This window comes from Sus scrofa, chromosome 13 (assembly GCF_000003025.6).
Source record: "Sus scrofa isolate TJ Tabasco breed Duroc chromosome 13, Sscrofa11.1, whole genome shotgun sequence".
Taxonomy (NCBI): Eukaryota; Metazoa; Chordata; class Mammalia; order Artiodactyla; family Suidae; genus Sus; species Sus scrofa.
Genome location: NC_010455.5, coordinates 135,419,768 through 135,434,774, shown reverse-complemented (window position 1 = coordinate 135,434,774; position 15,007 = coordinate 135,419,768). Strand labels below are relative to the sequence as shown.

Genomic DNA, 15,007 nt, shown 5'->3' with positions numbered 1-15,007 from the left:
ATTTAAAAATGCCTCCAAGTAAAAACCTAGAGAAAGAGATTCTACAGCTTTTGACACAAAGGAGAGAGTCCGTATTTGCAGCAGAAACAAGAGAGCAGCAAAAGGTGTTTTTCTCTAAAAGTCCTAAGCTCTCACTTCTATTTGCTGGGTGATTCATGCTCTTGTGGCCACCTCTAGTTGGCATCATTCAGGAATTTGTTAATGTATCTGAGAGCACATGCCTGGCCTCAGAGTAGAGACGTGTTAAGAGGAGATATCAAAAAAAAAAAAAAAAAGAGCACTTCTCAGTGCTGATGCCACATGGTTTCAACTCTGCCAAAGCTCAGAGCCAAGGTGGTTACTAAGTAGAGTCAAATGAGAGAATTACAAAGGGAACCCCAACTTTTCTTGAAGAATGCACCAGTTGTTTTCATCTGGTGACCATGCTGACGGGGACACTCAACTTCCTCACACTTGTTAGAAGTCTCATCCAGCCCCAAACGGAGCGTATGATAAGGTTTTGTCTTGCCTCATTGACAGTTTCATCTTCCAGGGGGCAGAGGTTCTGACTACATGAATTACTACTCTGGAGCAAATTATGACCCCAAGAAGAAATATATTGGCAGACAGAAGCGATGGGTCCTTTTGAAGATAAGGACCAAGTGATAGCCAGATAGAGAAGTATGACTTTGAGAGACACATTTTGAAGTGTTCAGAAAGGGTAAGGTACAGTTCCATGGCATGAGACTCAGGAAGATGAAAATAGGTTAAAACAGTAAGAAGCTCTGAAAATGTAATTCTCACTGTGCAGCTGCATATGGTCCCAATGAACTACAAAAAAATCATGGGAGAGGGTGAGTTAATTTAAGAAACTGGCATGGTTCTCATAGGAAACTCTCAGGTGAGAGATATAGACAGAATATGCAAAGAAGGTCTCTTAACCAAAGATGGAATATTAAAAGTATGACAGAGACAGTCTAGAGTCCAAATGAGCGTAGGTTTGCCACAAACAAAACCGAAAACAATAACAAGAAGAAGAAAATCTGATGGCAATGAGCAAAGAGTTAAACATGAAAAGTGAGAAAGAAAAGAAAAATGGCCGAATGAAGGGGTGTGTGTGTTTTCTATGCTACAGGGGCTCATGGAAAGGTCAGGCCTGGTTGGAGTAACATGAATGACAAGAGAAAAATCGAATGGCTCTGCAACTATTTTGCTCCAGTCTCTTCTGCCAGGAAAGGATACTTGGATGGACATTGCTAAGGGGACCACAGCCACGGAGAGGGGATGGTGCAGGAGAGCCCCATCTTTTCTGGCAGCATCATGTTTTATTCCAGAGCATTTATATTCCAAGTTCCTGAGAGAACCGTGAGAATCTCTGTGACATCTTAGAAAGAGAGAAAGATGTTTGAACACTATATACAAACAGGATTTAAGTATATTTTTAGAAAGAGTGGTACGTTTTGCAAATGAGGACATGGAGGTTACAATCATCAAAAAGCAAAACGTGAGAGGGTAAAGCAGGAGTCTTGGAAGTCTCAAAATGAAGGATGAGGGAGGCGGGATGAAGGGGATCAGGAGAATGGTGGATGGAGGGCCAGAGAGAAGAGGACTTTAGGAAGGGGAGGGTACCAGTGCAAACGCTACAGAACTGTCAGATAAATTGTGCCTCAACAGAGGCCTTTGGGTTTGGCAACCAGGACTGATAACCAGTTGCACAGAACCGACCCCAGGGCTGGCCAAGGTACCTCTGAGAAGAGAAACTCCCGATGACTGCTGTGGTGGTTGTGCTAATCACGTCAATTTTTTCCTACCTTCCTGTACCCATGCCCCGTGGTGGGGCCTGCCACACAGTGCTCAGCTATGTGAATTGCTCCGGCCATGAAGACAGTTGTAAATGTGACACAAGCGGAGAGTGAGAAACACCTGTGAATTGAAACGCACCCTCTTGCCACCTTGGAAACCTGGACTAACCTGCTAGAGGATGAGATACTGTGTGGAGCAGAGACAAACTATCCAGGTGAGCATCTGAGATCATTCACCTCCAGTGGACCCACCCAGCAGCTTAAGTGAGCTCAGCAGAGATCAGCCAAGCCCTGCCTAGATCAGCAGAACCACCCAGCTGAGCCCAGCCCAAATCCTGACCCAGAGAATTATGGTATTGTAATAAACAGATGGTTAATGTTTTGGGCCACTAAGTTTTGGGGTATTGGTAACACAGCAAAATGAATTGTTACAGCTCTGCTGTGGACTTGTGTGTCTGCCTAAAAGGAAAACAGCCTAGGAAAACTTTCTATAAGCATGTGGAAAGTGATAACGGAGCATAGAGCCCCCTTGTTTCTCTTTTCTTCATCTTTCCCTGTCCAGAGGTTGTTTATTAAGACAACCTTCCAAGAAGAGGAACAAACTAGTCAGTCTGACGGCTTGGAGAATGGTTATAAAGGAGCAGAAGCCAATTAAGAGAGGAAAGGGCGGTTTCAAAGGAAACTCAGAGACATCTGTGGATTCAGTGATTCAGTTCTTCTGGCCTCTTTCACACATATAATAGAAAAGTTCACAAAAAGGTAGACATATCTTCAGGTAAATGTTGAATAAAATGATTTAGTACTTACGGATATATTCTGTAAAGTCACTTGGGTTGCTTTTAATTGCTTGGTCAATGGCATTAAATATGGAACTCTCATTTTCTGTTGTAGTTTCTCTAAAAATGTTTACTACTTCTACCTCAACAAGCTGGTTGCTGGCACGCATTTCATATCTTGCTGAAGGAGTTGTGCTAAAAATGGAAATGAACCCATCACTTAAGTTGAATTGAAGCATCAACAAATTGATCTTCAGACCTCCCAGACTCTCCAATCTCCCCACGCTTGTCCCAACCCACTGTTCTATAGCCACAGTTGAGGCCCAAATCCCAGGGAGGCTTGGGGTTGCCATAAGAAGGACATTTATAGGCCTAGAGATCTCTGGCCTAGAATGCATTCTGAGGAAATCTAGGGGTACAACAAGGTCCTGTTGGAGGACACTTAGGAAAATCATGGATGCTTATTTTTAGGACCTAGGAGCCTGGAGTGAACCAGAAGTAGAATAAATGACATCTGAAATAGTAAGTTGTCACTTTCTGCAGAAAATCAAGAGACAACGCTGGATCCTTAACTGCTAAGCCACCAGGGAACTTCCAAGAATAGGTCTCTGGATGAGCTGTAAAATGCCAGACTTGTGCTTTGAGAGAGATGGGGGTTGGGAGGTGCGTGTTTGTCTTTGGGCACAGAGAGGGCGGCAGCTGACCATATGGTGTCTGGGTCACTCCCAGAAAGGGCCTAGGAAGCCAGCAAGCAGCTTCAAAATGCTTGTATGATGGGGTCTGGGCCCACCTGACCCAGAGGAGAGTTGATTCCAAGGAGGGATGGGGTGTTGGTGGTACATGGTAAGCATAGCTGCCTTCCAAGGAGCGATGGGGCTGTGGTGAACATCAGCATCTGATACCAAATCACACCACCAGACACTAATGGCTTGTGATGAGCAAGACATTATAGGAGTCTCTCTCTAATCAGCACTGCAAAGCAGGGCGCTAGGACCAGCCAAGTTCTAATTCTTTCATTATCCAAAAGGAGTCAAATGATCCAACCACTGAGTGAGTGAGAGAGAGAGAGAGAGAGAGAGAGAGAGAGAGAGAGAAAGGGCTTAAAGAAGAGAACTCCTGGAGTTCCCATCATGGCTCAGCGGAAATAAATCCGACTAGGAACCATAAGGTTGTGGGTTCAATCCCTGGCCTTGCTCAGCAGGTTAAGGATCCAGCATTGCCATGAGCTGTGGTGTAGGTTGTAGGCTTGGCTCAGATCCCGCATTGCTGTGGCTGTGGTATAGGCCGGCAGCTGTAGCTCTGATTCAACCCCTAGCCTGGGAACCTCCATATGCTGCGGGTGTGGCCCTAGAAAGACAAACGACCAAAAACAAACAAACAAAAAAAACAAAACAAAACCCCCTTCCTTCTCTGATTTGTGGCCGTGTGCTTTGTTTCTGCTTTTGGTCTCTTTAGGGCTGAATTCTAATTTCAAGCTTCCTATCATGACTTGTTCATGATGGGATTTGGAGGTGGTAGTGGAATGTACAGGGCAGTGAGAAAGGGGTATTTCACATAAGCTATTCTTTATCTAGAGATCTATGGTATAATTCTGCAGTGGGGCTACGAAAGAAATGCCGTCCATCATTCATTCGTTTGAAGAACTTACTAACATATACTCTGATTCAAGAGGCAAGACGTTAGAATCACAGAATTGTTCAGGGAAAGGATGGAGCAGCTGTGTACTAAGTGACAAAGAGGTACAGTGTAAATGGCTAGAGCATAGCCTGGGAGTTAAGAACCCAGGATGGTCACCACCTTCCGTGACCCAAGACCCGCCCAGCTTCCCGCAGTCTGAGTGTCCTCCTCTGTCCAGAGAGAGATTTGAAGGTTAGAGAATTTCTGAGCATCCTTCCCATTGCAGCATTTGGGAAGTAAATAAAGAGCTTGGGAGTCAGAGGAGAGGACACTGGTCTGGAGTCAAAGAAATGTCTTCTGAGGTGAGACTGAGGTCTCGTTGCCCTCCTCAGCCCCCAAGCTGGGGGAAGGTGGTGTTCTCCAGGACCCTGAGCTCACAGGCAAGGGGTTGCTTCCAAACTCCATGGGCGTCCTTTCAGTAGTAACTCCTTAAGAATGAAAGTAGGGACACTATTTTAAGGACCCCCCCCCCGGCTCCCCAAGTGACCATGTGGGACCAGCTCTCCATCACACTTGTAGGATCTGGTATTCTGGAAGGGAAACTGATGGAAATGAACACATACTGAAACTGACTACCCGCCAGAAACTTTACACAGGGCATCTTTTCAATGGTATCTCATTCGCTTCTCCCAGGGTTCCGGGAAAGTTGATCAGACTATCCCAGTCATGCAGAAGAGGTATCGAAAGTTCAGAGAGGTGAAAATGCCTGCCCGGTCCCACAGCAAGAAAATGCTGAGGCCAGGATTCAAGTACAGATTTAGCGGACACACCCACACCTAACCATTCCTGTTTTTACCTGGTCAACCCGATGTATGAACACCCTGTCGTCCCCTCAACCAAACTAACGTCCTTAAACACTACATGACAGTGGTCTGCTATCCCTCCCGCTTCCAGCCTCTGCAGTCAGAGCCCAGCCTCCCTGCCTGATGTTTGCTCTGTGCATCCCATTACGCTCCCTGCTGGCCTCCTGGCTCCCAATCACAAGTGCCCCTCCTTCACCACCAAGATCAAAACTCACCATATTTAGGAGGCCTTCTCTATATAGATATATACTATATCTAAGTATATACAGATTATCTTTTTCCACAATAGGATTCGACACAGTTTACAAAGAGAGATGCAGTAGTAAAACCGTAAAACAGAAATGTTAGGGCTGCAGTACTAGATGACTCCATGCATCCTAGGACATTCTTTCCTCAGACTGCAGCCCTTGTGTATCAATCTGCTTCAGGGTAGGCTGAGATGGAATCACTGACTTCTTGAGAGTCCTCTGCCTTTTTGGGTCCCCAAATAGCATGCAGTCCTGGTCACTGAATGTTGCTGGGCTCATTGCATGCTTACTCTCATGGCAGAAAGAGCTCACGACAGGGCCTTCAGTAGCCAGGTGCATGACTGATACCTTCCTGTCGTCTGCCATACTCCCCGCTATGAGGGAAGAGATGGCCGTGAGCCATTCATTCGCCTCCTGACCTCCTGGAATACACATTCCAGGGGTGGACTAGGTGTGGTTTGTAGCCAAGGGATCAAACCAACCAAACCGATCCAGGTGATGCCCTAGACCATGTGTGTAAGTCGCTGAGCAGCCAATTACAGACAGCAACTTGCTGTCCCAGGCTTCACCCCACCCACCCAGGCTGGGATCAATGTGACATCAGAGGCAGGGGCCCCTGCAGTCCTCTGACTGACTACTTCTTCTTAACATGTGAGCAGCCACCCTAGGGCCTTGGTGCTGCATGGGGAATGCAAGAGAAGACAGGAAGTTAGGCAAACTCACACCTGCTTCCAAAATAACCCATCGGTCCACAGTAAACTTACCTTACTTTAAGAATTACGGTCTGTCCGTACTCAGAATTGCTAAATGTGTCATTAAACTGTGGAGAAGAAGAACAGATTTAGTAACTACAAAGAGGGGGAAACGTGATGCTATATTTTAATTTTAACATAAATCTATTTCTAAACACATTTATATAACACAGCAAATTACTCTTCACACACACGCTAACAACGTTCAGTATTTTTTTGCTTCAAAGTAGTACGATCCTGATACAATGCAGAGCTCCCCAGGAAGAAGGGGGAAACTCAAAGCACTCAGCCAAATCAATGATCACAGTCTTAAAAATAATGTGACTAACTTTTGTCTTTTCAAAGCCACTGTGAAGTTCTGCACATTTGTTAATTTATCTTTACGCGTACTTCATACGCTCATCAGTTTACCAAAGGAAGACTCAGTTGCCTACCTTGCTGAGGCATCATGCCAGAAACATAGAGATAACCAAGATGGGCAGACCCAGCGTGTGATCAAATAGGAGGTTACACCATGGAGCTGAGAGAGGTAAGTGCCACAGAGAGTACAATCTAATGTGGAAGTTCAAAGAAACTCACTTCCAGTTGTAGCAAACCAGAGAGGGCTTCATAAAGGAGATGGGACTTAAAGCATTTCGAGAGTCATGTGGGGCCAGGAAGCAGAAGAAGGAGCCACCCACACCAACACTGGGAAACAGTGCCACTCGGAAGGTAGCAGGCTGGAGTGTCACATTACACAACTTGTCATCTTTGCTGCAAAATTTAACTTCTTTGGGCTTCACTTCCTCTTGGAAAATCTGAGAGATCAGTAATTCCCACCACATAGGGCTATACGATGTAGGAAATGAGATGGTATATATGATACATGGCTTTGTGAAATGGGAACTGGGAAGGGCTCCAGCACAAGTTGATCTTATTGGGATTGAGTTGTATTCAAGAGCAGAGACAACTTGGGAGTTCCCATTGTGGCTTGGTGGTAGTGGACCTGACTAGTATCCATGAAGATAAGAGTTCGATCCCTGGCCTTGATCAGTGGGTTAAGGATCTGACAATGCTGTGAGCTGCAGTGTAGGTTGCAGATGTGGCTTGGATCTAGTGTTGCTGTGTCTGTGGTGTAGGCTGGCAGTGACAGCTCCGATTCGACCCCTAGCAAGGGATCTTCCGTATGCTGCAAGTGTGGCCCTAAAAAAAAAGGCAGAGACAACTCTAGATACTTATAAAGACATGGCCAGAGACGGAGCTGGGACTTCTAGTAGGGGTGAGGTGGAGGTAGGGCAGGGGTCCCAGTTGGAACATAAGTTTCTTGATGTCAGGCTGGAGTTAATTTCCTCTTTCTCATGACACACCCCCCACATGCATACACCTGTCTGTCACCCATTCCCACCCATAGCACTGAGCACAGGGCAATCCCCATGAAACACTCAACAGGTACCAGTTGACTGATGACTGAATGAATTAACTATGAAAGACATGACTTTGGAAATGTCTTCTCTTTGGGCCCTGGTCTCCATATTTATTATGTCAATGTTGAACATGGTTGGTGCAAATTTTTTATAACCCAAGAATTTTATTATTTTTCTCCCACAAGGACCCCATATTTTAGAAGATCAGCCAATGTCATTTAAAAAGATATCAAATCATTTCTTTTTTATTTTAGTCAAATTCAAATAAATTTAGTTAGTCTGGGCAGCCTTGTATCCAGAATATGTCCATATTCATTTTAATTCTTTTAAATATCAGGGAAAGCTGGTATTCCTATAAACCCTCAGGGCCCTGGGAGTCTTAGGAACAAATTAACTGGAACAAGTTCCACCCCAAGTTTTCCTTACAGCTCCCTACTGACCATTGCCCATTTAGTTTTCTTAATTCCAAAGAAGGGATTGTAAAATTAGCATCGGGCACAGGGAAGAAAAGATTTCCTTTTTTTCCCCCTCTTCCAGGTAACCCTCTGAGGATTTAAGGCTATACACCTTTCAATGTGAAGGGCTGCAGGGTTGGACAGGAGGGCAGGAACTATCCAAACAGGCCTGTCTGGAGTCCATGGCACAAGAGAGCCAGCAGGAGAGAAGGAGAAGCGGCTCTGTGGTCAGGCAGGTCCTGGGCTCCCATCTCCCCATCCTCATTCGTCAGCTGGGTGACCTTCCGTAAGTTATTCAGTTACATAGCCTTCCTGATCCTTGACTACCTACCTCACCTGCAAACCTGTATCAAAGTACCGTCTCCCCCAGGTGCCTATTTTGAGAATTAGAAATATGACACATGCAATGCCAGGTATGGCATGCAACAGGGAAACTTCAAATCCCTCTGATTATGGGGAAACATTGAGGGGAGGGATAAACTGGGAGGTTGCGATTGGCCCAGACACGCTACTATGTACAAAATCAGTAAGTAACCAGGATCTACTGTACAGCACAGGGAATTTACTCAGTACCCTGTGGTGACCTATTTGGGGAAAGAATCTGAAAAGGAATGGATATATATGTATATGTATATGTATGGCTGATTCACTTTGCTGTATACCTGAAATTAACTCTTTGTAAGTCAACTATACTCCAATATGACTCATTAAAAAAAAAAATCCCTATGTGGACTGTCCATTTGGCTCTGCATGGGGAGAAAATGGGCCCTGGGAGACCCCTCAGGGCCTGAGCTGGCACTGCCACAGCTACAGAGTCTGCAAAGGGGACCTTGAAGAAAGTCAATTGTCTCTCTTTTCCTCTCTCTAGGAGCTGCAAAGGCATTCTGGCAGATCCCTTTCAGATTCAAAGACTCTCAGAAATTATGAAAGTGTTCCATCCCAGCCCTGGTACCCCTGGGACCATCAAGTCCTATCTGAGATCAAGTTGCTACACTTATCTCCGAAGACCAGGGCGTTGGCCTGAAGCCAGACAGGGCTTTGGACATTCAGATCCAAAGCAAGTTGGGAAATGCAGTGGCTCCAGGGACCAGGGATTGGGGAAGTCACATAAGACAATTGAGGGGTTCCCTGGAGACAGGAACATTGTGTTGCTATCTTCAATGTACTGAATATCTTCTGAGTGGGGAACTGGAATGCAGACCCAGGGTAAGAGGCTAAGTCATGGCCATGTGCCCCTCATGTGCAGGTGGAACAGCAAAGGGGCCAGGGCAAGTCCGGGATGCAGTGGACATGGGTTTTATCAGAGCAGTGTCAGGCACTGGCTGTTTGGTTGTGAGCATTCACTCTATATGTACAATCTCTAAGACCATTTGGATAATAACTTTTCACTTTTAGCCAATTCTAGCAATAAAACTCTTTACAATGACATAATGTCAAACGGAAAGGCAGTATCATAGAGTAAGATGTTAGTTTTAAAAAGCATTTCTTCACCTAGAATTATGTGCTTAGACATATTTCCAAGCTAACATTTTTTCCTTCAAAACTAAACTTTGAGAAACACTGATGGGACACCTTCTCTAAGGCCTTCCTGTCTGACAGCTGTGGTTTTAGAATAGAGATCTCCACCTCTCTCACATCGACATATTCACTCACAATAATCACAAAGAAATGAAGCTGTTGCTCATTTGGACATTTTTGACAATGGGAAAAAGAAGTAACGGATGTTAATTTAGAAGGAGTTCCTTCGGACATTAAAAAAGCTGGACTAGTCTAGAAATGTATGCAAATTGGATGGTAAAATGGAAAAAACACCTTTAAATTTTTTTCTCTTCAAAATGCAAATCAAAACCACTATGAGGTACCACCTTACACTGGTCAGAATGGCCATCATCAAAAAGTCTACAAACAATAAGTGCTGGAGAGGGTGTGGAGAAAAAGGAACCCTAGTACACTCTTGGTGGGATTGTAAATTGGTGCAACCACTGTGGAAAACAGTGGGGAGATTCCTCAGAAAACTAAACATAGAACTACCATTTGATCCAGCAATCCCACTCCTGGGCATCTATCCAGAGAAAACCATGACTCAAAAAGACACATGTACTCCGATGTTCATTGCAGCACTGTTTGCAATAGCCAAGACATGGAAACAACCTAAATGTCCATCGACAGAGGAGTGGATCAAGAAGATGTGGTACATATACACAATGGAATATTACTCAGCCATTAAAAGGAATGAAATACCGGCATTTTTAGCAACATGGACGGACCTAGAAATGATCATGCTGAGTGACGTCAGTCAGACAATGAGACACCAACATTGAATGCTTTCACTGACAGGTTGGGAATCTGAAAAAAGGACACAAGGAACTTCTTTGCAGAATAGGTACTGACTCACAGACTTTGAAAAACTTATGGTTTCCAAAGGAGAGAGGTTGGAGGGTGGGGGGATGTGCTGGGGGTGTGGGATGGAAACACTATAAAACTGGATTGTGATGATCAACTATAAATGTAATAAATTCATTGAGTAATCAAATAATTTTTTTCTCTTCACATCTATGGAAATAACTTATTTTTAAGTATAATTAATTTATCTGTCCATTAAAAAATATTTTAATAGCCTCCATAAAAACAAGTATAGCATGGCTATAGCAGGCTTCTAAAGGCTCTCTGCAGTGCTGGGTGTTACACTCTAGGTGTAGGATCACGGGGAGGTCCCAGGGTCCCAGAGGTGGAGTCCAGGCAACCAGGAAGCCACGGCACCCAAGAATTTGGAACAGCTGCTCTTCACCAACCAATAAGGATGCATTTCACCTATGTGAATCACTGGTACCAGCCTGTACCACCCGAATATCAGTCTAACAAGTCAGTTAAAGAATATTTATTGCCTGAAGTCTGGGAGAGTTATGCCTCCTACTTGGTTTTTGTTCTTCGGAATTGCCTTGGTAATTCTAGGTCTTTTGTGGTTCCACATAAGTTTTTGGATTGTTTGTTCTAGTTCTGTGAAAAATGTCATGGGTAATTTGATAGGGATGCATTGGATCTGTAGATTGCTTTGGGTAGTATGGCCATTTTTACAATATTAATTTTTCCAACTCAGGAGCATGGAATAGCTTTCCATTTCTTCACATCTTATTTGATTTCCTTGATTCATGTTTTATAGCTCTCAGCATATAAGTCTTTTACGTTCTTGGCCAGGTATTTGATTTTTTGGGGTGCAATTTTAAAAGGTATTATATTTTTATATTCCTTTTCTAATATTTCATTGTTAGTATACAGAAATGTGACTGATTTCTGAATATTAATCTTATACCCTACTACTTTTCTGAATTTGTTGATCAGTTCAAGTAGTTTCTGGGTTGAGTCCTTAGGGTTTTCTATATATAGTATCAGGGGAGGGAGTGGGATGGATGGGGTGCTTGGGGTTAACAGACACAGACTATTGCCTTTGGAATGGATAAGCAATAAGCTACTTCTGTGTAACACTGGGAACTATGTCTGGCCACTTATGATGGAGCATGATAATGTGAGAAGAAAGAACGTATGCGTGTATGTGTAACTGGGTCACCATGCTGTACAGCAGAAAATTGACAGAACACTGTAAACCAGCTATAATGGGAAAAAATAGAAATCATTTTATATATATATATATATATAAAGAATAATTGTATAGGAAGGATGGTTGGAAAATACTTACAAAATTTGTAACTTGAAGGTATAAATTTTGATAGGCCACAGAATTTTCATGTTCTAGATCAGTTGTTTCTGATATTTTGACCGTAATTTTACCAGGGAAAATCTTTCCTGAAATTCAAACACAATCTTTCTGTGATATTTAATGTGAAGAGAGGCATTTCTCTTTTCTTTAAAACAGATAATTTTTTAAAAATTCTAAATGTCTGATGATACTACAGGAAGTCTGTGAATATGAAAAACATGACCCCAACCCTCACCTAACCTACCACAACTATCCTCATTTTGGCATATTTCTCCCAGCTTTTTTGTGTCCCTAGTTTACATCATTATAACTCCAAGTTTATATCATGTCTTTGTATATTACATAAGCATTTCCCAAATCATTACTTAGACTTCATAATTATCATTTTAAATGCTACAAAACATTCTAGGAAGTACATGTTTCCTTTATCGATGAAGTCATTTTTATTTTGTTTTGTTTCATTTTTTCTCTTTTGGCTACACCCATAACAAGAGGAAATTCCCAGACCAGGGACTGAACCCGCACCACTGCATTGACCTGAGCCACAGCAGTGACAACAGATCTTTAACCTGCTGAGCCACCAAGGAACTCCAATGCAGTCATTTCTTGTTTTCAGTGCATTTAACTACTCAAAAGAGAAAAAACTGCAATGAACCTCTTCGTGCATAAAACTTCCCGTATTTAGGGTCATTGACTTAGTGTGGATCCCCAAAATGAGATTATTAGTGCTAAAAATATGAACATCTATTTTGGCTTTTGGGATATCTAATCTTTGTGGCCAATACAATGCCTTCATTTCCTGTGCAAATCTTAGGACAGAGAACTGAACCAAGGTCAGAGACCAGGTTTCCGGATGGTCTGTGTGGTTTTAGGAAATCACCTTAATTCTGCATCAGTGTCCCCATGTAACAGCATCACTTAATATTTATACACCTTTGTACCTGTCCAGGGACGTCAACACCTATCATTCTGACTTTGATCCCATGGCACCATTCCCTTGAACAGGTCAGGTGAAGGGACCCATCCACACGCACACCTTTAGGACTAGCTCATAAATCTGACTTAGTCCATTTCCTCTCCCATCAGTTTGCACTGAAATAAGACGGGACTCTTTTCTGTACTCTCCTGGGCTTTGTTGCCTCCAAATCTGCCTCTAATACTATAGAAGTTCTTCTTGCTATTAGTTTAAGTTTTCTCTTCTATTTTAGGTCTGAGATGCAGCTCTACCTGATTCATCCCTTCTAACTCACCTTTATTGCAGGTGGAAGAGTTATAGTAATACCCTTCTGAACACAGGCAAAAAAACGTATTATTCAGACTAACACATGAAGAACCACCCTTACAGGAATCTTGCTGGCAAGGGTTCCTGGAACCTGCAATGGAGTAGAAAAACGTTAAAAATACACAGAATGACAACAAACAAACAGCACCCAGAAACATGCTTTTAAATATTCATGCCTCCCCTCCTGAACACTTTCTATTCTTCAGCTGTCTTACTCCATGGCACACCCTTAAATCAGCTAGAAACAAATACATATTTTCTTTCTTTTTCTTTTTCTTTTTTTGTTACAGTTGATTTACAATGTTCTGTCAATTTCTGTTAGTACATATTTTCTTATGTCTCTGGAAAGTTTTTTGCTAAAATTCTGGAGCCAAGCACTTGTCAAACAGGAAAGATCAGAGGTGGGTGAGTCTGTGCAGAGAGAGAGGGCATCTTCTAATTCTGAGGAATAAGGAAATAATTTGGACCTCAAGGATCCTCCAGAACCTTGACATCTGGTTTTCTAACACTAGGTAGTGTTCCCTAAAACCATTTCAGAGAAAGCATCATATTTTGTGAACAACTGACTTACAGAGAGGACTAGGCAAGAAGCTGCCAAAAATAAATTAGGTGTTATATTTTGGTTAGTATGCATGGTATACAGACCTACGAAGAAAAGAAAGGGATAGTAAGGGAACAAAGTGGATTAATCCAGTGAAGATTCTAAGAGGAAGTGATGAGGGGATCGCTGGTTTTTTGGGTGGATGACCTGAATAAATGGTGAGAAGAACATTACAATGGTTACTACACCATGGGCTGGGACTCCTAGACCAGGCAGGATGCAGCATCTTGCCTGTCTCTGGAGAATTGATGGGATCTGAGAAGGAAAAGTTAGGGCAGTGGCCAAAAGATGAGCTTGGTTAGCCATTTTCTTTATCTTTGTTAAGTGAAATGATTCTGAACTTTGGTTTCAGGATAGAATCAAGTGACTGACAACCCTCAGTGCTGTCTTAAGATTCTTAGGATCCTATGGGTGGAAATCATTGCTTAAAAAAAAAAAGCTATACATAAACTAAAATGGGTATAACATGGTCTCCCTCTCTCTCTTTTTTTTTTTTAGGTCCTCACCAGTGGCATACAGAGGTTCCTGGGCTAGGGGTCAAATCGGAACTATAAACACTGGTCTATGTCACAGCCACGACAACGCCAAATCCAAGCCGTGTCTGTGACCTACACCACAGCTCACGGCAATGCCGGATCCTTAACCCATTGAGCAAGGCCAGGGATTTAACCTGCATCCTCATGGATGCTAGTCAGATTTGTTTCCACTGAGCCACGATGGGAACTCCAACATGGTCTATTTTTATTGAAGTATCATTGATTTACAGTACTGTATTAGTTTCAAGCATACAGCATAGGATTAAGTATTTTTGCAGACTATATTACAAGTTATTATAAGATAACACCTAAAATTTCCTGTGCTATACAATTTACCTTTGTTGCTTATCTATTTTATGCATAGTAGTTTGTTTCTGTTAATCCCATACCCCTAATTTGTCTGTCTTCCCTTTGGTAACCACAAGTTTACTTTCTCTATCTGCGAGTCTGTTTTTGTTTTGTATATACACTCATTTGTATTTTTTTAAATTAATTAATTAATTGATTGATTGATTGATTGATTGTCTTTTCTAGGGCCGCTTCCCACCACATATGGAGGTGCCCAGGCTAGGGGTCTAATCGGAGCTGTAGCTGCCAGCCTACGCCAGAGCCACAGCAACTCGGGATCTGAGCAGTGTCTGCGACCTACACCACAGCTCACGGCAACGCCGGATCCTTTACCCACTGAGCAAGACCAGGGATGGAACCCGCAACCTTATGGTTCCTAGTCGGATTCGTTAACCACTGTGCCACGAGGGGAACTCCAGTATTATTTTTTAGATTCTACATATAAGTGCTATCATTACAGCCACATACACACACATATCACATTTTCTTTATCCAGTCTATTGGTGGGCACTTGGGTTGCTCCCATGTCTTGGCTATTGTAAGTAGTGCTCTTATGAACATGGGGATGCATGGATCTTTTCAAGTTAGTGTTTTCATTTTTTTTTCTGGCTATATACCAAGGAATGGAAT

At 42.9% G+C, this 15,007-nt stretch overlaps 1 protein-coding gene across 1 annotated transcript in view; it reads right to left on the bottom strand.

Annotated features, from left to right (window-relative positions):
* The window catches only part of MUC13 (mucin 13, cell surface associated), a gene marked incomplete at its 5' end in the record, with an annotated part of 29,629 nt that overhangs the window by 11,563 nt on the left and 3,059 nt on the right, over positions 1–15,007 (bottom strand). Inside the window, 4 exon segments of the mRNA NM_001105293.1 lie at positions 2,589–2,752; positions 6,050–6,105; positions 11,590–11,696; positions 12,861–12,983. Coding sequence (NP_001098763.1) covers positions 2,589–2,752; positions 6,050–6,105; positions 11,590–11,696; positions 12,861–12,918 — 385 coding nt within the window.